The 21,483-nt window shown below is 37.1% G+C and overlaps 3 protein-coding genes and 1 pseudogene across 5 annotated transcripts; 1 reads left to right on the top strand and 3 right to left on the bottom strand.

Annotated features, from left to right (window-relative positions):
- The first annotated feature begins 770 nt into the window (after positions 1-770).
- LOC147544658 (transcription factor TCP9-like) lies at positions 771-3,386 on the top strand. The gene has a single exon (XM_086638143.1). It carries the CDS (start codon positions 968-970, stop codon positions 2,174-2,176), a length of 1,209 nt encoding a protein of 402 aa, XP_086494269.1. The 5' UTR covers positions 771-967; the 3' UTR covers positions 2,177-3,386.
- A 4,800-nt stretch (positions 3,387-8,186) lies between these two features.
- Positions 8,187-11,280, bottom strand: LOC147544657 (GroES-like zinc-binding alcohol dehydrogenase family protein). The gene is made up of 6 exons (XM_086638142.1): positions 11,125-11,280; positions 10,890-10,957; positions 9,840-10,076; positions 9,353-9,643; positions 8,912-9,099; positions 8,187-8,477 (listed from the first exon to the last, which is right to left on the bottom strand). Exons 1-6 carry the CDS (start codon positions 11,237-11,239, stop codon positions 8,285-8,287), a joined length of 1,092 nt encoding a protein of 363 aa, XP_086494268.1. The 5' UTR covers positions 11,240-11,280; the 3' UTR covers positions 8,187-8,284.
- Positions 11,281-12,015: 735 nt separating this feature from the next.
- LOC147544656 (zinc finger CCCH domain-containing protein 48-like) lies at positions 12,016-15,477 on the bottom strand. 2 transcript variants are annotated; one of them, XM_086638141.1, is made up of 9 exons: positions 15,286-15,477; positions 13,844-15,011; positions 13,657-13,752; positions 13,460-13,549; positions 13,245-13,349; positions 12,940-13,086; positions 12,662-12,841; positions 12,441-12,538; positions 12,016-12,348 (listed from the first exon to the last, which is right to left on the bottom strand). In XM_086638141.1, the coding sequence occupies exons 2-9, from the start codon at positions 14,540-14,542 to the stop codon at positions 12,228-12,230; spliced, it is 1,536 nt and encodes a 511-aa protein (XP_086494267.1). In that variant the 5' UTR covers positions 14,543-15,011; positions 15,286-15,477; the 3' UTR covers positions 12,016-12,227. The 2 variants fall into 2 exon arrangements, with proteins under 2 accessions (XP_086494267.1, XP_086494266.1); XM_086638140.1 differs by having other exon boundaries at positions 13,844-15,100; positions 15,286-15,445.
- Positions 15,478-16,084: 607 nt separating this feature from the next.
- Positions 16,085-18,883, bottom strand: LOC147544655 (pentatricopeptide repeat-containing protein At2g29760, chloroplastic pseudogene; annotated as a pseudogene). The gene is made up of 3 exons (XR_015224225.1): positions 16,655-18,883; positions 16,451-16,568; positions 16,085-16,361 (listed from the first exon to the last, which is right to left on the bottom strand). The product of XR_015224225.1 is annotated as a pentatricopeptide repeat-containing protein At2g29760, chloroplastic pseudogene (transcript).
- Positions 18,884-21,483: the final 2,600 nt, after the last annotated feature.

Here is a 21,483-nt window from a genome sequence, read left to right as displayed (position 1 = left end):
CTACAGTTTTAATGAACCCCCCATTTACTGTGGTTCATTTTGCTACTTATGAAGCTTAAAAAACTGGATAGGTTTCACCCGATAGTGCAAGTGATGGTGGTGAATTTTGGTGTTAGGACGGAGAGATTTGTTGTTGGTTTTGTTGCTGTTGTTGACGGCGGTGGTGGGTTTGGTGTTGTTGATGAAGACTATGGTAGCGTTGTGGGGTGATTTCGATTGCACCCACTGGTTAAGGATGAGAACAATTTGAACGTTAGAGATTAAATTATGATGTGAACTTAGATGAATTTGTCGATTTAAGTCATTGGCTAGTGTTGGATTTGGTAAGGACCAATGATCAATAAGAAGTTGTGAAATTGAATGATTTGGAGGTTGGAAAGATTAGGATTATGAGGATAAATCTTTATAAGAATTTAAACAAGTTGAGGATTGAAACATTTGTTCAACTTTGGATTTAATCTCTAATGTTTCCATCAATCCAAGTTGTTGTTGCTACAAAACCCTAGATACGGGTTAAAAAAGAAAGAGGAATGGGAGAGAGGGAGAGGATGAAAAAGCAATAATTGAAAAACAAGTAAAAAAAATCTTGATGAAAGTGATGAGAAAGAAAAAATTATTAAAACAAGGGTAAAATGGTAAAGAGAAAGTCAACTGTTAAATTCCACTAACAGAGTGACGCAAAAGAAACTATTTTGTAAGCTGCTCATGTTTACGGGGGGCCATTTTAGTCAATTGGTCATCTTTAGGGGGCCGAAAATGGAACCTTTTTTTTTTATTTGGTATAAGTAAAAGTTTGATTGGTGTAAAATCAAGTCTTTCTTCTCTATTTCCTTGGAATGAACAAGAAGAAGAATTAGAAGACACACAAAAAACAGAGAGAGTTCTAGAGAGAGACTGGGAATTCTAGAGAGAGAGAGAGAGAAAGATTGGGAATTCTAGAGAGAGAAAGAGAGGTGTTTCCAGCAGTATGACCTCGATTGAGAAACAAGAAGTGGAAGGAGAGGGATTTAGAGAGATTAAAAACGTTCTTCCTCTTTCATCTAAACCTTCATTAATGGTGACTGAACCAACAAACCCTAATTCTTCACAATCTGTACAAGTGATTTCTCTAAAAGAAGAACCAACAGAGATCGAACCAGATGTTGAAGAAATAAAAATACCACAATTTATTCAACCAGTTTCAATGCCAATACCCATGATTAATCCTCCAGTTAAAAAGACTTTAACTCCAGGAAGAAGATCATCAACAAAAGATAGACATACAAAAGTTGAAGGAAGAGGAAGAAGAGTAAGGATGCCAGCTACTTGTGCAGCTAGAATTTTTCAATTAACTAGAGAATTAGGGCACAAATCTGATGGTGAAACGATTCGATGGCTCCTTGAGCATGCTGAATCATCAATTATTGCTGCCACCGGAACTGGAACGGTTCCTGCTATTGCTACGTCCGTCGATGGCATTCTTAAAATCCCAACTACTTCTCCAGCCACCGAACCTCCTAAAACCACCAACAACAAAAGGAAAAGACCCTTAACTACTGATCAACTCTTGGCTGCCACCGCCGCCGCCACTGCCGCCGCCGGAGAATCTTCATCAGCACCACCAGTAGCCAATGATGGAGTTTCGATTTCTTCGGGTCTTGCCCCAATTGGAGCTTCTGTTAATACACCACCAACTATGTTCGCTGCTCCGATGCCTCAAGGGTTTATGCCCATGTACGTTGTTAGTGCAGCGGACGGAAGACTTAACGCTGTTCCCACCGCCTCCGCTGCTGGAGGTTTCTGGATGATTCCACAGGCTCCCGCCGTTAATGGACTCTCACTACAACCGCAATTATGGGCGTTTCCTATGACTCCACTAATGAATATCTCATCCGCAGCTCGACCTATTTCTTCTTCTACTCGACCTATATCTTCTTTCGTTACGACTATGCAACCTAGTAGTATTAATTTAGCTACTACTATTCAAGTTCAACCTCCTCCTCCTCCTCCTCCTCGTCCGCATTCTACAACTTCGACTGTCACAATATCTTCTAAGAAATCTCTAATGGCTCCAAGTTCTAGCTCTAATATTACAACAACAACAACGACAACTCAAATGCTTAGAGATTTTTCTTTGGAAATTCTTGACAAACAAGAACTTCAATTCATGGGTGGTACGAGTAGTAATTTGAAATGAAAATTTTCTCATTAAAGTGGGTGAACAACAACCAAACGGAAGTGGGGTGATGGAACTACTCTGATTACACGTGTTGGATACTGAGTGGTTAGAATGTGCACGTGTAAGTGTTATGAGGATAAGATTGTAATATATTTGAAAATGGAAGGGTGAGAAGTTAAATAGTAGAAAGAGAGGATGCTTTGTGGACCGTGCTGAATGGTGGATGTGGGCCAATCCAACAATGTATTTCTTTCATGTGAAGTAACGCGGGCCCCTAGGGCAAAGCGGACCCCCATATTGGTTTCTCTCTCTCTCTTCGAGGCATAGCTCATGGGTGGTCCCCTTCAACCCACCTGTGCCCTCCATTCAGAGACTTTGCTTTCTAGAGAGAGAAAGTGGGCTCTTTACCTATCAAGATTGGCTGCTCTGCCGACACGACACGCGTATGCTGCTTCATTTTCAAGTGGGGCCACCTTCTTCTACCCTACATGTAATGGTGTCAACCGGGTCAGACTAGCTGGACTCTGCTAAGACTTGAGGTGGTACAAGAAGGTGGCCCGACGGAGGATCTACAGGAGCACGTCTGAAGGCATTTGGGTTGGACTTAATCTGTACTTGGCTCGAACAACACGAACGGAGATGAAACTGAAACCCACGAGAAGTGTCAAGAATGAAAACGAATCCGAGTAAAAACAGAAGCGCCCTTGCACCCAATTTGCGGTTCCAATTGCCAGAATTCTATTTTTAGGTTAACTCAAGTGACTAATTGTCTGCAAATGCAACAAGGATGATGAAGAGTGGAGGTGGGACCTAAGGAAGGAGCAATTTAGGGTTGGTGAAGTTATCTTTAAAATTGAATATTTTTGTCGTGGTTTGAAAATACAGGGAAAGGTTGATGATGCTCACCACAAGAGGAAAAAAGGATAGTAGTGGGTGGACCTTAATCTTCATCTACCACCAACAATTGGGGGAATGGGTTTGTGTATTTTGAATGGGATCCACTTTTATAGGGTGGACCATAGGAAAAGTAAAGAAATAAAAGAAATGAATGAATAATAGTATTATTTTTTTTTTCTAGAAAGATGCTTTGATTATAAGTTGTTTGATTTGGATGCTTGGTGTAACTCCTACTAGTGTGTGGGGTCATTTATTTTTATGTGGTGTCATATTGTAATTGCATCTTGATCTCTAAAATGGAATGTATTATATATGATGAGTAAGGGTGGCACGTTATCGTGTATATGTAACTAGGCGCATACTGTCCTACGTTGTCCTACGTTTCTGGGTCGATGTACTCTTCCACCACGTAATTTACGTATTAAAGGCATAGCTATAATGTACAAGTTTAGAATGGATATGTTCCAAGTAGAAGTATCCAATTTCTTTTTTGTTTTGTCATACAATATCCAAAATTATAATAATGATGTATTTATCAAAAAAAAACATTTGAAACAATAATAAGTCTATTATTCAAATGACTTTCCTTTACCTAAATTAATCAGTTTCTCCATAGTTATAACTTATATAGATCACCCACTAAAGGAGGACTTGACTGGCTGTCAACTTTTCATCATCTCATGTACCAAATTATATGGTTAGTTATTCTTCAGTAAGTTCATTCCTATTTGGCAATAATATTGGCACTAGCTCACCATTTTGGCCTTCACATTTTTGACACATGGTCATTTAACTTGGGGTGGGTATTCAACCACAAACTAAATCTTGATTCATTTAATTCAGTTGAGTTTGTTAAAAAATACTGGATTATTTTTCAAATGGCCCCCAACTTTGTGACCAACTTCCTGCCTGGCCCCCTATTTTAGCAATAATTTTCGTATGGTTCCCTTTTTTCGTTATCTCTAACATTCTGTTACTCTTTCTCATCCATCTCATTTTCTCTCTTTGCCACACCATTTCAGCACGCCACATCATCGTCTTCACCGGCAGGGGTCGCCAGCTGTCCAAATTTCCGACCGGCGACCTTCAAATTTTTTTTTTCTCTCTCTAATTTTTTTAAAAAATTCATTCCTCTCTCTAAACTCGGGCCAAGGGGGTTCCCCTTCGCGGGAGGCCTGTTCATCACGAACAGACCCAGATCTGGGTCTGTTCGTGATGAACAAACCAAAATTTTTTTTTGAGAGAGAGAGAAAAAAAAAAAATTTGAAGGTCGCCGGCTAGAAATTTGGTCGGCCGGCGACCCCTGCCGGTGAAGACGATGATGTGGAGTGCCGAAATGATGTGGCAGAGACAGAAAATGAGATGGAGGAGAGAGAGTGACGGGATGATAAAGATAACGGAAAAATAGGGCCAGAATTATTGTTAAAGTAGGGGGCCAGGCAGGAAGCTGGTCACAAAGTTGGGGGTCATTTGGGAAATAACCCAAAAATAATTAATACGGTTTATCCGTCTGACAAAATTATTCTTAAAATCTGGTAGGAAGTTTATATGAATATGATTAATTATATTTTTCAATCAGGAAGATTACGGATCGCAAAATATTACTATATTTTGTAATCGTATAATTACTTAAAATTCCATAGGACATATGAATATGATCAAATATATTTTTCAATTAGGAAGAATACATATCATCTTTACAAAAAATCACATAATAATATAACTTGGGAATGAGTCGGGAAACATGGATTTGTCCATCAATTGACCTGAGATTGCAGGGACAAAGAAACTTTCATGATATTTTGTGTGACTGGATAGCAGGGGAAGAAGAGGAGAAGATAGTTACATTACGATTTTGTGTTGCTTGGTACTTATCAAAAGCGAGAAATAAATTGGTTTTTGATAAATCTTTGCAAGGAGGGAGACAAATTATAAATGCAGTAATGAAATTGAATGATGAGTTTATGAATTCGTGTCAGCCATCAGGTACTTCAAGTAAGGAGAATATGCTAATCAATTCAGAGGTTTGGAAGCCCCCTTTTGGCGGATGAACTTAAAGTAAGCTTTGATGCGGGGTACAAGGAAAGGATAAGGAAAGCTTGCAGTTGTGTGCAGAACCTCCACCGGCGAATTTGTGATGGCCCTGGCTCATGAAGCAAGCGCTACATCAGCAATTGAAGCTGAAGCTAAAGCTGTACTTCTAGCCTCAACGTTAGCTACGGACTTACCTCAATATGATTTTATTATCAAAGGGGACGCCTTGAATATGGTAAAGACTTACTCAAACCTAGAAGACGATATACCATGAAAGATTCAATCTATTGTGCTTGATATTAAAAGTAAGGGTTATTTCTCAAATGACCCCCAACTTTGTGACCAGCTTCCTGCCTAGCCCCCTAGATTAGCAAAAATACCCATGTAGCCCCCTTTTTGAGTTTCCGTTATAACACCGTTAACCAGTCAACATTTCTCTCTCCTCCATCTCATAACTTCTCTCTGCCACCTCATCTTCTAGCCAACTCATCATCTTCTCGGTGAAGGTCGTCGACCGACCAATTTTCTGGCCGGCAACCTTCAAACTTAAAAAAAAAAATTTTAATTAATTTTTTTTTTATTTCATCTCCTCTCTAAATTTTTTTTTTCATCTCCCCTTTCTCTCTAAATTCCGGCGAAGGGGGGTTCCCTTCACCGGAGTTTAGAGAGAGAAAGAGAGGAGATGAAATTTTTTTTTTTTAGAGAGAAAGATGAGAGATGAAATAAAAAAAAATTAATTTTTTTTAAGTTTGAAGGTCGTCGGCCGACGACCTTCGCCGGAGAAGACGATGAGTTGGCTAGAAGATGAGGTGGCAGAGAGAAGTTATGAGATGGAGGAGAGAGAAATGTTGACTGGTTAACGGTGTTATAACGGAAACTCAAAAACGGGGCCATATGGCTATTTTGCTAATCTAGGGGGCTAGGCAGGAAGCTGGTCACAAAGTTGGGGGCCATTTGGAAAATAACCCTAAAAGTAATAAGACGCTTCTCAATAAGTGTAATTTTGCTTATTGTCCGAGAAATACGAATAAAACCGCACATTTACTAACTAATTCTTATACTATGAACAATTCCGACACACCAAGTGTATTGAGTATTGTAAGCAAGTTAGAGACCGATAGTTCCGACATTTTTCTGATTTGAGATTTAATAAAGTTAGGCTGAGCCTATTTTCATTAAAAAGAAAAATCACTTAAACGATTTAGTTAAGTTTCTATGGTACTTTGGGAGTACCCTGTAATGAACAATTAGAGATGCTCCTCTTTTAGGAGCGTGTAAATATCACCTGCCAAAGACCAAAGTATAATGAACAATGATGTGTATTGGTGGAAGGTTCAAAATACACCCTAACAGCACAATAAATCCACTTTTAACACAAAATAGGTCAAAAGTCCAAAAATTTATAAATTTTAAAATGTTCCAAACAATCATTTTTGTAAATACTATTTTCGAAAATTCACCTAAAAAATCATTTTCGCATGGCATCGTTATCTTATTGCTTCAACAAAACGTAAATAACTCTATACATTTTACTGTTGCAATTCATACAATTTGGTTTGTGTTACGTACAAAACAATCATATTTACTTATATATACACATTCACAAAACAATCAACACATTAGTTATACATTTGTATATTTGTACGAGACAATAACAAATATTCAAAAAATTGGACTTTCTACCTATTTCATAATAAGTTTGGACGTTAAACCCAAATTTTTTTATTATTATTATTTTGGACTATTCGTCCACGGACCTACCCAATCAAAATTCACTTACAAAAATGACTAGGGCTTCTTTAGGGGGATCGCCCCTTCATTGTAAAATGGATACAGTGAATGGTACATCCTCTCAATATATACCATTTGTATATTTGAAGGTCTGAGATTGAGAGATGAAGAGAAGCACAAGAAGATGAAGTTGGGAGAAAGAAGATGAGAGACATAGAGATTGGACGACGGAGTGTCACCGAATTTGAATTGAGAGAAAGAAAAATCATAAATGACCAAAAACAATTTTGGTCTTTTTGTATGTGTGTGACTAACACATCTGCGTGAAATTGCATCCTATTTGTACATGAATAAAGTTGGTCAGTGTTTTGGGAAAATAAGCAAAATTCTCGGGACAATAAATTTTGGAGGGAAACAAATTTTTTTTTGTTTCTTCTAAACATCACCTTTTCAATTTTTTATTCTTTCTTCTTCTCCTCTCACCCTAACTAAAATTCTGGCGACCTCCACCAAATTCCGGCAACTTCCACCATTAGTACCGGCGACCTCCACCGAATTCCGGCGACCTCAACTAGTTCTTTCTTCGCCGGAAACCTTCGCCGGAAACTAGTCTGGATCTAGAAGATCCAGATCCAGACACCTTCGTCTGGTTTTCAGACGAAGGTTTCCGGCGAAGGGGTTCCCTTCGCCGTAACTACAACTAAAAAAAAGAAAGAGAAGAAATGAAGGGAGACGGGAGGAAGAGAGAGAGAGAAATTCCGACCGGCTAACTTTATTCCGGCGACTTGAGGGGGAGGAAGTGTTTGGTTTGAGTTTTTTTGAGTTTGCACCGTCTTCCCCAGAAACATTTTTGCTTACCCCAAAACAGTGGCCAAAAAGTTATCCTTAATTGCACATGGGAAGTTTTAAAGGGGACCCACTCTTGTTAAAATGACCCCTCTTGTGAATTCGGTGCGAGCCCGCCAAATTCACAACTCGGTACGAGTCCACCGAAATCACAAAATAGACTATTGGAGTAGAAATTCGGTGGACTAATACCGAGACGTCTCTTGTAGAATCGGTAGGCTCGGGCCGAAAGTTCTCTTTTGAATTTGGTGGACTCGTACTGAATTCACAAGGAGGAGCCTTTTAACAAGAATGGGTGGGCCCTTGCACATTAGGGAGGAAAATAAGCTAAAATTAGAGAGAAAGATATAGATACAGATATGCTAAATGAGAGAGAAAGATATAGATATGCTTAATGAGAGAGAAAGATAGAGCGAAAAGAAGCGGCAAGCTATATGTACCGCCGCCATCGATGAACCTAAGACCGCCTCACAAAATGCGATATCAATACATAGGGCATACTCACATTACACTGAAACAGTTTCCAAACAAAGAAGGCCACAGACATGTTTATTGATGATAATGTTTCATTTATTCTAGATACTAGGATGACGAAACATTTACTAGTTTTTTTCGGTTTCAAAGGTTAAACATGACCTTAATTGCATTACCACCACGAGCGCTTGTTTCAAAGGCTTCCTCAACCTCCCGCTGTGAGAATCCAAATCTGTGTGTTATGAGAGGCTTCACATCGATCTTCCCACTCCTGATAAACTCCAGACACAGCGGCCATGTATTCTTGTACCGAAATACACCTACCACATCAACCTCTCTGCTCAAAGTACCAACATGAGAACAAGTTAAGACCATCTAAAATCACAACTCTCAAATAATAGCTCGGTTCTCTATTTTATTTCGGCAGCCGGCAGTACAACCAGTCTTGGTAGACCTAAGTAGAACCGTCTCAACGTACAATAACATTAAAAGACACTTAAGACACAAGGAGGTCCGAGTTAACACCAAAAAGAATCGCTAATGTAGAAACAAGTATTAGGATACTTTTGAAAATAAAAAGTTGGAGACGATAAACAGTAGTAGGATACTTTTGAAATATTTGGAAATGAGAAGAGTCTTGTGGGAGTCTCACAATATTGAGAATATCGAATTAACAGTGCGGGTGTAAATAGTAAAATCGAATAAACTTAAACTTGTGGGTTTGGGAATCAACAGGCTCTTATCTACCATGAAAGTCTTGTAGTTTCGTACCTTGCAGCAGCTGGAGTTAGCGGGACAGTCATCTCATTATGACCCATTCCTACAAGGCAAACTTTACCCCCTGGTTGTGTAGCATTCAGGGCTGTTGTCACAGTTTTGCCAAAGCCTGCACAATCAAAGGTCACGTCCACTCCCACACCCATTGCTTTCTGTATCTGGATCACTTCTTCACCCACATCCTGCCAAAATTGCTCGACAATAATCAATCAGACAAAGTGAGAAAACAATCTCGACAATAATCAATCAGACAAATTGCTCTGAAATGTGGCCCCATAGTTTGGTGGCCCAAAGCGAGGCTTTGCTCGGTTTAGGCCAGGGCTGGCCCTGCACCTCATCCGCTAGATAAAATCTTCGGTCTAACCTAATATCTTGGATTGGTAATATAAAATAGACTCTTAGCTTATTAGTTATTTAAAAAATGAGTGTATATACCTGGACATTTGTTGAAACTTTAACTATCTCGTCAGCACCAAGTTCCTTAGCAACTGATAAACGATCTTCATCCACATCAACAATAACGATTTTGGGGGCTCCAAAAGCTTTAGCTGCCAGCATGGTAACTAGTCCTATTGGGCCTGCTCCCATTATCAACACATTTGTCTCGGGGCCAATATTTGCACGCCGACAAGCATGGATACCAACACTTAGAGGCTCACACATTGCACCTTCCTCTAAGCTCACGTTCTCAGGCAGCTTAAAACATAGATCTTCCGGATGCACCACCTATTAAAAAAACGAGGCATTCAAAAAAGCATCAAACCTGTCCTCTTTTTCCTTTTTTATATGCTTATCTGTGGATCATAAGTTAGAGAATAACAAAGTAAGTGCACGGCTTATTGTTTTTTTTTGTTGAAATGTACGGCTTATTGTTGATGAATCATATTAATCTTTCTTTCAGGAAAATGAATTAGTGGAGAACCTGATTTGCCAGGGACCCATGTACTGGAGGTGTAGCGAAAAACTTCATATCGGGACATAAATTGTAGCTCCCATTTTTGCAATGGTTGCAGCGCCAGCAGCTGATTCCAGGTTCTAAGGCTACTCGATCACCCGGAACCAAAGATTTGACTTCACTACCAACTTCTTCAACGATCCCAGCACATTCATGTCCAATCACCATTGGTTCTTTAACAATGAAATCAGCACATCTCATTGTCTGCCACAAATCATATCATTAGCCGCAATAACAAATTACTGGAATGGGCGATGCTAATTTGAGATAAACATTTTTAAAATAAAGCCAAAAGAAAGAGAGAGATCGCATTTACTCATATCATGGTCCAATACCAAGTATCAACATATTTATAAGTCAACAGAAAAACGTTATATGGACGGAAATGCGTCACAACCTATCATTGTGTGTCAATCTAACATTCGGGCGAAGGGCCCACATCGTAAGCACTTATTTCACTCTCTGACCTCAAGGATGTGATTATACTACAAAGGAAGAACAGATCAAGCGGAAAATCATAATACAAAACCTTTTTCTGAAATATTGAAAAGATAAAGATAGAAGTCAGCCTAGATCATGATCTGTTACAGCAAATACAGAACACACTTTCATTGAGAAGTGATACATTAATTACATGATGCGAACATTCGCAAATGTGAAAACCCATGACTTCTTTACATATATTCTAGGCTCTAATTTCACCAAGGGGTCTCATAACATAAGCCCTCAAGTCAAATTCTTTCAACTTTTAACAAGTGAAGGTTCATCTCCCTCATTGATTGTATCGATTTTACTATTACTTTAGATAAAAATGGAAAGAATTGATTGCTTAACATGTCCAAGGGGAATGTTAGTGAAACCCTCTCACCTAATTATAGATTGATCTAAGAATTTGGATATTTGCTACTATTCATGGCATGCCACCACAAGTCTTCAACTTCCAAAATATTTAAAGGGAAAATAGTAGAAAATGCATAGCTTGAAAATAAATTAAAGGGGAAGATGAGAAGTTATCACCTTAAGATAGTGAACATCACTTCCACAGATACCTACAGCTTTCATTCTAACCCTAACATCATGAGTACCTAAAAATTTTCAAAATCAAAAACAGTTTTAAAATCTAATCAAAACCATAAACATAATAATTACCAATAAATTAGAATACTAAAACTATTTTACTTGAATTAATCAAAGAATTAGAAAACTGAAAAGGAAAAGAAAATAAATGTTAAAAGTGATGATTAAAAATTACCAAGAGGAGGAAGTTTGAAAGGTTGGATTTTGAGATTATTAACACCAAGAAGCCATGCAGCCATATTTTCTTCATCTTCATCAATACCACCATGAGACATCCCACCTTTACCCATCTCTCTCTCTCTCTCTCTCTCTAAAATCTCTCTTCTTTTCTCTTAAGTTGTGTGTTTCTCTCTCTCTCTCTCTCTATCTTTTCTCCCTATTTAAGCATCTTTCAAAACAGAAAAGATGCTTATGCAGTAAAAATGATTGGGCAGACACTAATCAGGTAACACATGTTTATCTCTCACAAGATAAACAACACAACAAAATACCATGTCCTACCCAAATCCACAAGTTTATTAATCTGTTGACTCAAATATCTTGAAATTAAATTCAATTGGTTTAAATTAGATTAACTTTTAGGTAATTTTTCACTTAAAATTGATTTCTCTTTTCATAATTATCTTTTTAGAAATAAGTTTAAGTATCAAACCTTATCTATCTTGTATATTTTTGGTAAATATTTAAATAAATTATCACCATTCAATTAAGCAATTGTATGATATATGATTAGGGTTTCACTTCTTTTGACAATTGAAAAGACAATTTTGAGAATATTTTGAAAAGTACCCATTTTACTATATGACAATGTCATTTACAATATACAATAATTAGTTCTTTGGTTCCAAGTTTCAAAACCAAAAGGTTGAGATAGAAAAAACCAAAATATATGAGAAACTGCCAAACTCCAAGCTTATCCATAACATAGTAAAATAACCCTTTCTCAACCCTTTCTGTTTGCTTTCCTTTGGGCAGATCAAATCTTGTTGATAATTGATTTGATTTCAGAGTAATATGAGCAAACCCCAAGATCAAACTCAGTAAGAAAACAAAACTGCAAAACAAATTTATATGAAATTTGCATTCATTTCTCAATTAATCTTTTCAAATCTCAACTAGTTGAAACATGAATTTGAATACATTATAAATGAAAATTTCACAATGGGGAAAGCAATAGTTGGAGTAGAGGGAGGAAAAGAATCATCTTTATCATCATCTTTTCTATAATCTTTATCTTCATTCCCATTTTGGATGGTTTTATTCCTTTACTTGCTGCTGCTAAGACAACTTCCACACTTTGAGCTCGCCAGCTCCATCACCAGTGAAAAATATACCACCCTGACCAATCTGGATTGCTCGAATTTCCTTTCTCGCAAAGATTTTTCCTCGCTCCTTGAATCTAAATAACCAATATATTGCTTTTAGTACTCTGTTTTCAGTATCAGATTAAGAAGTGAAAGACAAAGGTTTAAGTGTTCTTGTCAAACTTACGAAGGAAGGTCGTATAGAACAACACTGTCATTATTTCTTGAGCATATCAAAACAGGCTTCTCTTCAGCGTCGTGTATGCCACATAGCGTCAACAGACCCTGTCACAACCAAAACAAAATTATCAACAACTTGTGTTTATATAAGTTTTACCCCCACATTGCTCAGAAATTTTTAACAGAAACAAAGGAAGAAAAAACTAAAGGAAGGATAATCCGACATACATGTTCTTGAGGGTGGGTGTAAATAACTTCTATAACACCACTTTCAGTAGCAGCCCAAACCTTTATCGTTTGGTCCAAAGAACAAGATAATAAAAACTGATCCCAGCACAGAAGAGACGTTACAACTGATGTGTGTTCTGTCAGAGTCTGAAGGCATTGAAAGGTCTCAAGATCCCACACCTAATGTAACAAAACAAAATTGTGAAAACTACGAATCAAAATGAACCATATTTTTTTAAAAGAATAACATCTATAGCGTGCGAGAAGCATCAACTTACCCTTATTGTGCAATCCATTGATCCAGAGTAGAGTCTATTAGCACCAAATATTAACGATACAACAGAAGAAGTATGGCCCTTAAGGGAGGCAACAAGCTCGAAGTTATTGGTTGCAGGAGAAAATTTCCAAGACAATATACTACCATCCTGGCAATGGAAGAGCAATTACTGTCAGATCCTTAAAATAAAAAGTGAAGGTTAAGAACAAGTTGGAGAGCTACATGATATAAATAGATCCAAGAAAAAGGGATAGGGTACTACAAAATCAAGTTCAATTAACAAGAAGTAAATGAAAAAATAAGTACCTGTGTTCCAGCAAGAAGCATCCCATCATTATCCACAACAAGGGCATACATTTGTCCGCTAGAGCTACTAAGACTAAAATCAGCGTTACTTTGAGTGTTCCAAGCCTGCAATATTATCACCATACCACAACGAAGAAAGAGAGAATTTCGATATCAGTATCTAACATTTATTAATTAATCTTAACATTTATCGATTCTCAAAATAAATAGTTTACCTTGACAACGTTTGGCATTCCAACAAAAACCCATGGGCCTTCACTTATCATGCAGCCAATTTCACCTTCTAGATTGATCACACCAGCACACTATGAACGTTGGAAACAAAACACAAATAAATCTCATGCGTATATAAAAAGATGGAATCAAAATAGATAAGAGCAAAAGTAACCACAATATTGAAACTTTCTACAACCTGACCAGTATGACAGTCCCAAACTCGAACAGATCCATCTTTGCTCCCCGAATACAATTTGTCGGACCCCGTTGGCATAGCAATTCCACTAATGACCTGTTAAAGACAGCTATTTCAGTCGAAAAACTAAACCAACATACAAGCAAACTAGTGAACTATGAGGAAGGAGACGTATGAAAATGAATACCTTCTCGTGTCCCACGAGCTGCGACAACATCATGAAACTACCACTGGAAAACCACTTATGAAGATATCTGCAAGCATCTCCATAAGTACAATTGCCGGCCATCCAGCAGTTGCAGAGTTTTTCTTGATTCGTATGGGGAGCCGTAGATCCTTCACCCACTATGCCACTCTGACCACGAACCAATTTCGTAGATGATTGCGTATCAGTTCTAGGGCAGGCGGAAATAGGTTTTTCTTGTGTAGTATGAGAAGTCCTACATCCTCCACCCACTTTGGCATTCTGACCTCGAACCCATTTCTTAGATGATTGCATATCAGTTCTAGGGCAGGCGGAATTAGGTTTTTCTTGTGTAGTATTAGAAGTCATAGATCCTCCACCCACTTTGCCATTCTGACCACGAACCCATTTCTTAGATGATTGCATATCAGTTCCAGGGTAGGCGGATATACGTTTTCTACTAGGGACAGAGCCAGAGAAATTCCCATGGGCGGGTAATAAATGTGTTCGATTTGGTGCCATTGTACTGCCAGTTGCCTGTGGCAGTTCACTGTGTAGATACTGACAGGGGTTTCTGTTACATCTCCCTGCCCTCCAATGATAGCAAACTTTATCTACTGCTGGAGCTCCACCCAGTCTACTGTGAACTCTGGTACTCCCATTAACCACCTCCATTACTATAAAAGATACACAAACAGACATATAAAGAAAAACCCCAATTGATGACTTCTACTTTCATCCAATCGATAACCCTAATTCAGGACCAATTCCCAATCTAAATTAATGAAGATAATTCCAAAACCCTGAGAAAATTGATTATCACAGTCTTGGTCCTGAATTAAGAAAATAATGATAACGGGCAAAACCTTAAGAAATTGGAAAGAGCTTGATAATTGTTAAATATCCCTTCTTCATAATCAAGAACCAAGAATTCCGAAATAATACGTAAAGCCCTAGAAAAATAGCTTCATAATTGATTCAGGGTACTAAATATCGAAAGAAAGATCCCTTCTTCATAATCAAATACCAAGAATTCCGAAACCACGATAATAGGGCAAAACCCTAGAAAAATGGCTTGATAATTGATTCAGTGTACTAAGTATCGAAATAAAGATCCCTTCTTCATAAGAAATACCAAGAATCCCGAAAACCACTATAATAGGGTAAAACCCTAGAAAAATAGCATGATAATCGGTTCAGTGTACTAAATATCGAAATAAAGATGCCTTCTTCATAATGAAATGCCAAGAAATCCAAAAACTAAGATAATAGGGTAAAACCCACGAAAAAAATAGCATAATAATTAGTTCAGGGTACTAAATATGGAAATAAAGATCCTTCTTCATAATCAATAGCCAAGAATTCATTCATTTGTAATAATGATGATAGAAAAAGTGCATATTGTGCCCTAGAAAGTAGAAACTGCATTAGACATCAAGAAATACCTGGTGTATGGATTATTAATCTTTATCAAATCTCTAAAGAGTGTTGGCAGATTTCCTCTGGGATAGGATTCTGATCTTCAAGAGAAGGAATCGAGCAAGAAAGAATGCCAATAGCGGGAGATTCAGAAAACCAAGAAAGCGAAAATAGTAAGTTGTTTTTCGATGAAGATCGAAAATAGTAAGTTAGAAACTGATGGGAAGAAAAGGAAAAAAAATGAAAAAACGAGCCCTATATATAAGGGTGTGACTAAAAGCACCCAGAAAATGCTGTAGGCACCCGTTAAAGCAGAAAGCCACAAACTGTAAGGTGCCTTGCAATCCGGGTGCCTATATCACTTGGTCGGGGGCCTTTAGCCCCTCTCAAATAGGGTAAGTTGGGCCTTTTTTGGAAGCAATGCTTAGAGGCATCATCACATACGTGGACCATTACTGGATTTAATCTTATACTGTGTCAAAACTCCTACCTTTCCGACCAGCATAATGTTCACAACAACTCAAGGCATTTGGAAGTAGTGCCCTCTCCCTCTCTTCATACCTTTTCATATTAACATCCGAAACCCTAGCTCTACTCTTTGATCAACAAGAAAGATTAGAGTTACATAATGGTTACTAAATTAATATATTCCTTCGATTTTGCATTTCATGTTCGTGGACGACCTTATGGTGTATGGTAAGCTGTCAGAGTAAAAAAGGCAGTATGCGAGGCGGTCGCATCAGACGATTACGAAGCATTTTTTGGAGGAGCAAGCATACAAATAAATACTCAGTCGGCAGAGGCGAGCAAGGTGAAGCTCTCTTACTAGATGCGAATCTGGCCTATAATTTCCAATCAACAAATATAGTCATAGAAGATACATAGATGGTACTTTGAAGGTTACAAGGCCCAAGTGAAGAGATTCCCTGGAGGTACCAAAACGTAGGTCATCAAATCCACGATCGTGTTTCAAAATTTGATGGTGCAGTTTCTTTATTGTAATAGTAGATTAGTAGACTTTGTGACTCGGCAGTCATGCACTCGTCTACTGTAGTTTACTCCATTATGTAACCGGATTCTGCAATGCTCTGAATTCGCCCTTCTGCATTTTATCTTTCCTTGATTAATTTAATGTAAAATAGATTTCTCAAAAAACAAAAAGAGATGGTAGGAAAAGTGTATATAAATTACATATGAAGGTGCCGAAAGGAAGTCCGGAAGCAATGGCTCAAACATATCTATCCAACTCACCAACTGAACCGAGCTTCGAGCTAATTCAACTGAAGTAGTTCTTATACCATGGAGCAATCTTCTGACATTAGAATAACTTTCATTCATACGGAGAAAACTATAAGTTAAACTCGAAGCAATAGTTCCAAATGATAATTCTAATACCTTTGTTACCAGAAGTTCATACAAGAACAAGAAACTCGGCTAAAATGGTGAAAGCGACTTCGATCTCTTGCAATTATTTGTCGATCAAAAACCTTCAATATAAACTTAATGAAAGAATGACAATCATTACAAACACGAAGATTCTTAACAATTCTAATTGGAGAACCAGTGGAAGTACTAATTAAGCCAAAAGCAATAGCTAACTTCTCACTATGAAAGCCTAAAGAAATCTCTTTTTCTTCCTCTTTTATATCGAACAGTACTTCATCCGTTTCGGATTCATGACCACCAGCCAGTTTCACTCGTCGTCTCATCTCTTTCATCATCATATAAATCTTTTCTGTTTGAGGATGAGATAAATCACCTGCAATAAACTTATGTATCGAACCATTTATCTCAATCCAACTATATCCTGGAATTTTCTCAACTCCCCTTAACTTCATCTCTTTCCTTATTTTTGAAGCTTCATTCCACTGGTTTTTCCCAGCATAAAGATTCGATAATAATACATATCGTCCACAAGAATCGGTTCCATTTCTATTACTCGTTTTCCTATCTTCTCTGCTGATGCAAAGTTTCTTCCGATTCCAATCCTATTCAACCCTAGAAAAGAAGTTGTCCATAGGACTTCATTAGGTTTGATGGGCATATTCTCAATGAATGATAACGCGTCATCTACCAACTTAGCTCTACATAACAAATCAACCATACATCCATAATGTTCCATCCTCGGTTTGATATCATAAACTTCCTTCATCAATCTAAAAATCTCTAGACCTTTATTTATCAATCCCGTGTGACCACAAGCACATAATAATTCGATAAATGTTACACCATCAGGTGTTACTCCCTCATTTGTCATCTGCTCGAAAAACCTCAGCGCATCTAAGCCATGACCATTCATAGCAAACCCTCCGATTACCGAATTCCAGGTAAAAACATTCTTAGTTTTCATCTTATTGAAGACTTGTAAAGCTAAATCCATGCAACCACACTTAGCGTACATATCGATAAGAGAAGTTTCTAATACAATATTTGGATTAACTTTGTATCAAAGCATTAAAAGATGTATATATTTGCCTTGATCAAGAGCTCCTATTTGAGCACAAGCTGAAATGACACTCACAAGTATGACTCCATCAGGGTTAATTAATCTTCTCAAACTGCATTTTCCCAAACAATATTAAAGACTCTACGAAAAAACCCGGAGTTGCTAAACCCGGAATCATGGACGTCCAAGTAAGAATTAATATCACGTTTGATCATGCTTTCGAAGAGAATTTGAGCAGAACCCAAGCCACCACATATACAGTACATATCTAAAAATGCATTACAAAGATGGAGATTTTGATTAAAACAAATTTCTTTTGAGTACAAATGAAGAATTACCCCTTGTTCTAAATTACGCGATAATGTACAAGCTGAGACCATATTAAGAATTGTAACTTCATCAAGCTCTATTTTATCACTTTCTCTCATCTTTTTGAATAAATTAAAAGCTTCCTGATAAAATCCTTCATTAACATGGGCTCCAATTATTGCATTCCAAGTTACAATATCTCTTTTAAGAATTTCATCAAATAGCTTACAAGCATTATCATAACAACCCGATTTCGAGTACATCTGAATCAAAGAATTAAGTACAAAAACATCCAATTGAAACCCAATTTTCGCACTTTGACAATGTAATCTCATACCAAATTTTATTAGCTTAGATCTAGCACAAGCAGTTAAAACAAAAGTGTAAGTGAAAATTATCAGGATGAATACCAGATTGTATCATTAAGTGGTAAAGAGAGATAGATTTAGATGGGAAAGAACTTTTAGAGTAAGCTCTAATCATTGTATTCCATAAGAATATATCTGGGTTTCAATCTGAGTGAAGATTTTATGAGCATAATTGAGATTTCCAGATTGAGAAAGAGCAAGGAAAGAGATGAGTTTGGTATAAGCAAAATTTTCCTAAAAGATGTGATTTCGAAGGAGAAAAGCATGGGCTTGTTTTGTTTTGATGATAGAAGTGCAGTGCTTCTTCAACCAATTCATTGAGGGGATTTGTTTTATCCATTTTGGTGTCGAAGTGATCATTCCCTCATTTACTGGTTTTAAGTTTTGGGTTGAAATTTTCAAAGAGATAAATTGGTGTGGCTATCTTCAATATGTTCAAACATAAACATCCGACGACCGGCGGGAATGGTATGGGTTCAATCTCCGGTTATGAAGGGTCAAAAAAAATTCAGAGGGAACAGAGGTGTTAATTATCACCTCACTCTCAATTTTTTTTTTAAACTGTAGTTTAAATGTTTAATCAACTTAAAGACAGATTTCAAAATACTTGATTTTGTGTGGGGCATTTATGTTTTTACTAGGTTGATTTTGGGTCCATTTGGTTTAGATGTTTTAATTTCGGACGAGTGGGTTGAGTCAAGTTCAAACAATGAAAACCGCCTTAGAATTTTGTTTTACTAGTAATGACCATTATGATGGCTTAAAATAAACTGGTGTTTTAATCTTATTTGTCCTCGTCATTTTAATCTTATTTGTCGGGATTAAAATAAACAAAGGATCAACAAAGTGAGTTGTTTAGACGAGTCAAACATCACAAATGAAACAAAAAATCATCTAGTTTGAGTTAGTAAAAAAACTAGTTAAATTGCAGGTCTAACTTCAAAAAAATATCTAAGTTTCGTAAATAATACGTCCTCATTACCTGTTCAAGATAGCTCCATAACATTTGATGTAAACGCACCTGAATGACAAAAAAAGGCTAAAACGAATGAATTAGAAATAATTGAAACAAACTAAAAGAACCAATTACTTAAAAAAAAAACAAAGAGAATCAGTGCTATATATAGGTCATCGTTTGCAAACCATAAATTCGCATACACCTACGACGCTTGAAAGAGAGTCGGTGTAGGTAGAGGAACCGGTTGTTGCTTCTCCCACTTCCGATCCCTCAAAAAATAACATGATGAAGCAAAATCTAAACAAGCTCAACTAACTAAACGTTACTTTGGATTGAAACCTGAAGCACAAAAAGCTACTACAATGACCTCTTACAACATCCATACAACCGAAATACAATCTTAAGTGTTAACTATACACATATTTGTTCAATATTGAAAAACTACATAACTTTGAAATGAAGATAAGAAAGTAGATAACCAAAGAAACAATGTAATACTCAAAGCAACGTCACAACAGATTGCCAACTGAAATAACCACTCAGTCCTGAGGCTACAACTGAACACCTACACACTAATAACTGGTAGTTAGGCAGTCGGATACTCATAGACACAAGTTGTGTCGGTAGAAGACAAATCCAAAATTCATTACGTTTTCAAAAGTTTCTTTAACAAGTTATAGAAAATGATGACAAAATGATTTGTCACCTCTATTTACTATTGGCGAAACTTTTTCTTACATCTAGTGGCAAATAGCAGCACTATCCAATCCATTGACATCTCCTCCGGCAAGGGTCTTACCTCTAGCCAGTAAGTCACTTTCCTTCAAAGAAACTATGTAGTCATTGAAAATGTTACTTCAAAAAACTTAACAAAACTTCTCCGCAATGATCAACTAGTTATCCTATGAGTGTGAGAAAACTTAACAAAACTCTCTTGTCTTTAATCTGTTTTAATCCATTCGTACGCCGTTGCAAATATAATTCTATTTCTAAAGTTCTAGTGTTTTGTGTTTAAGTGTTTCTCCTCACTTCAAGCAGAATATCTTTGAGAATCCCAAACTAAGTGCAACAGTGCACTAGTTTTACTAATCGTATATTGTGTGTTCTAACAATCATCATTTTCTCCTTCAAACTCCTAATGACTTGTATTATTTCATTTTGCAAAGCCAACATTCTAAGATACAACTTTCATGTTTCTTGAAAGTCCACCTGAGTAATCTATCTGGCCTAGAAGTGGTTGACAATAGACTGAAGTTTACAACCCTTGTCATTGTCATGTAGTCAATAAGCTATAACAAATGGCTGCAGCTTTGGGGAATAAAGAAAATTCTCCAGGGAATAAATTCTCGAGGGAATCCAGATTTTTTTGAAAGTTCTCCGGGGAATAAATTTTTATGGGGAATACAAAATTCATTTTTTGAAAGTTCTCCTCCATCTCATTTGTTATCTCTGCCACTTCATCTTCTCGACACCTCATCATCTTCTCCGGGGGAAGTCGCCGGCCGGCGACCTTCAAACATAATTTTTTTTTTTTTTAATTTTCTCTCTCTCTCTCTAGAACAGATCTAGAGAGAGAGAAGGTCTCTTCTCACGAGAATCTAAAATCCACAGGAACCCTAGAACTGCTCATAAACCCATTTCACCAAAACTTCCATGATATTTACTAATCAACATAAAATTTTACATTTCTATACGATACCATTAGTTTGTTGGATTCTAAAATGCATGAGATCCAAGCTAGGTCAACGCCTCGTGAAGAAACACCCCAAGAATCTAAAATTCACAGGAACCCTAGAACACGCTCATAAACCCATTCAACCAAAACTTTCAGAATGTTCACTAATTGAATAAAGATGTAAATTAACTTTTACATATATGAATCATTATTGAAGTCTATCTAGCAGGACTATATAATATAAAAACCCCTAAATTTAAACTAAAGAAGTTCATAAGCTCAACCTGCTGACCCTAGAAATCCAAATCAAAGATAACCCAAATCAACTACAAACCCTAAAAAGTTCAAGAATTAGTAGTTACCAATAGATAAACCGGCTGTCGAGATCAAATATATGAATAGATTGACCCATAGATTGCAAGATGTTCTTATGACTGAAATTAACAGTAGCTGGTTCACTTCTTCTTT

This window comes from Eschscholzia californica, unplaced genomic scaffold (genome assembly GCF_041429995.1).
Source record: "Eschscholzia californica isolate CP2 unplaced genomic scaffold, dmEscCali1.0.p SCAF_4, whole genome shotgun sequence".
In the NCBI taxonomy this organism is placed as follows: Eukaryota; Viridiplantae; Streptophyta; class Magnoliopsida; order Ranunculales; family Papaveraceae; genus Eschscholzia; species Eschscholzia californica.
The sequence above is the reverse complement of the archived record's forward strand: the minus strand, read 5'-3'. Positions and strand labels throughout refer to the sequence as shown.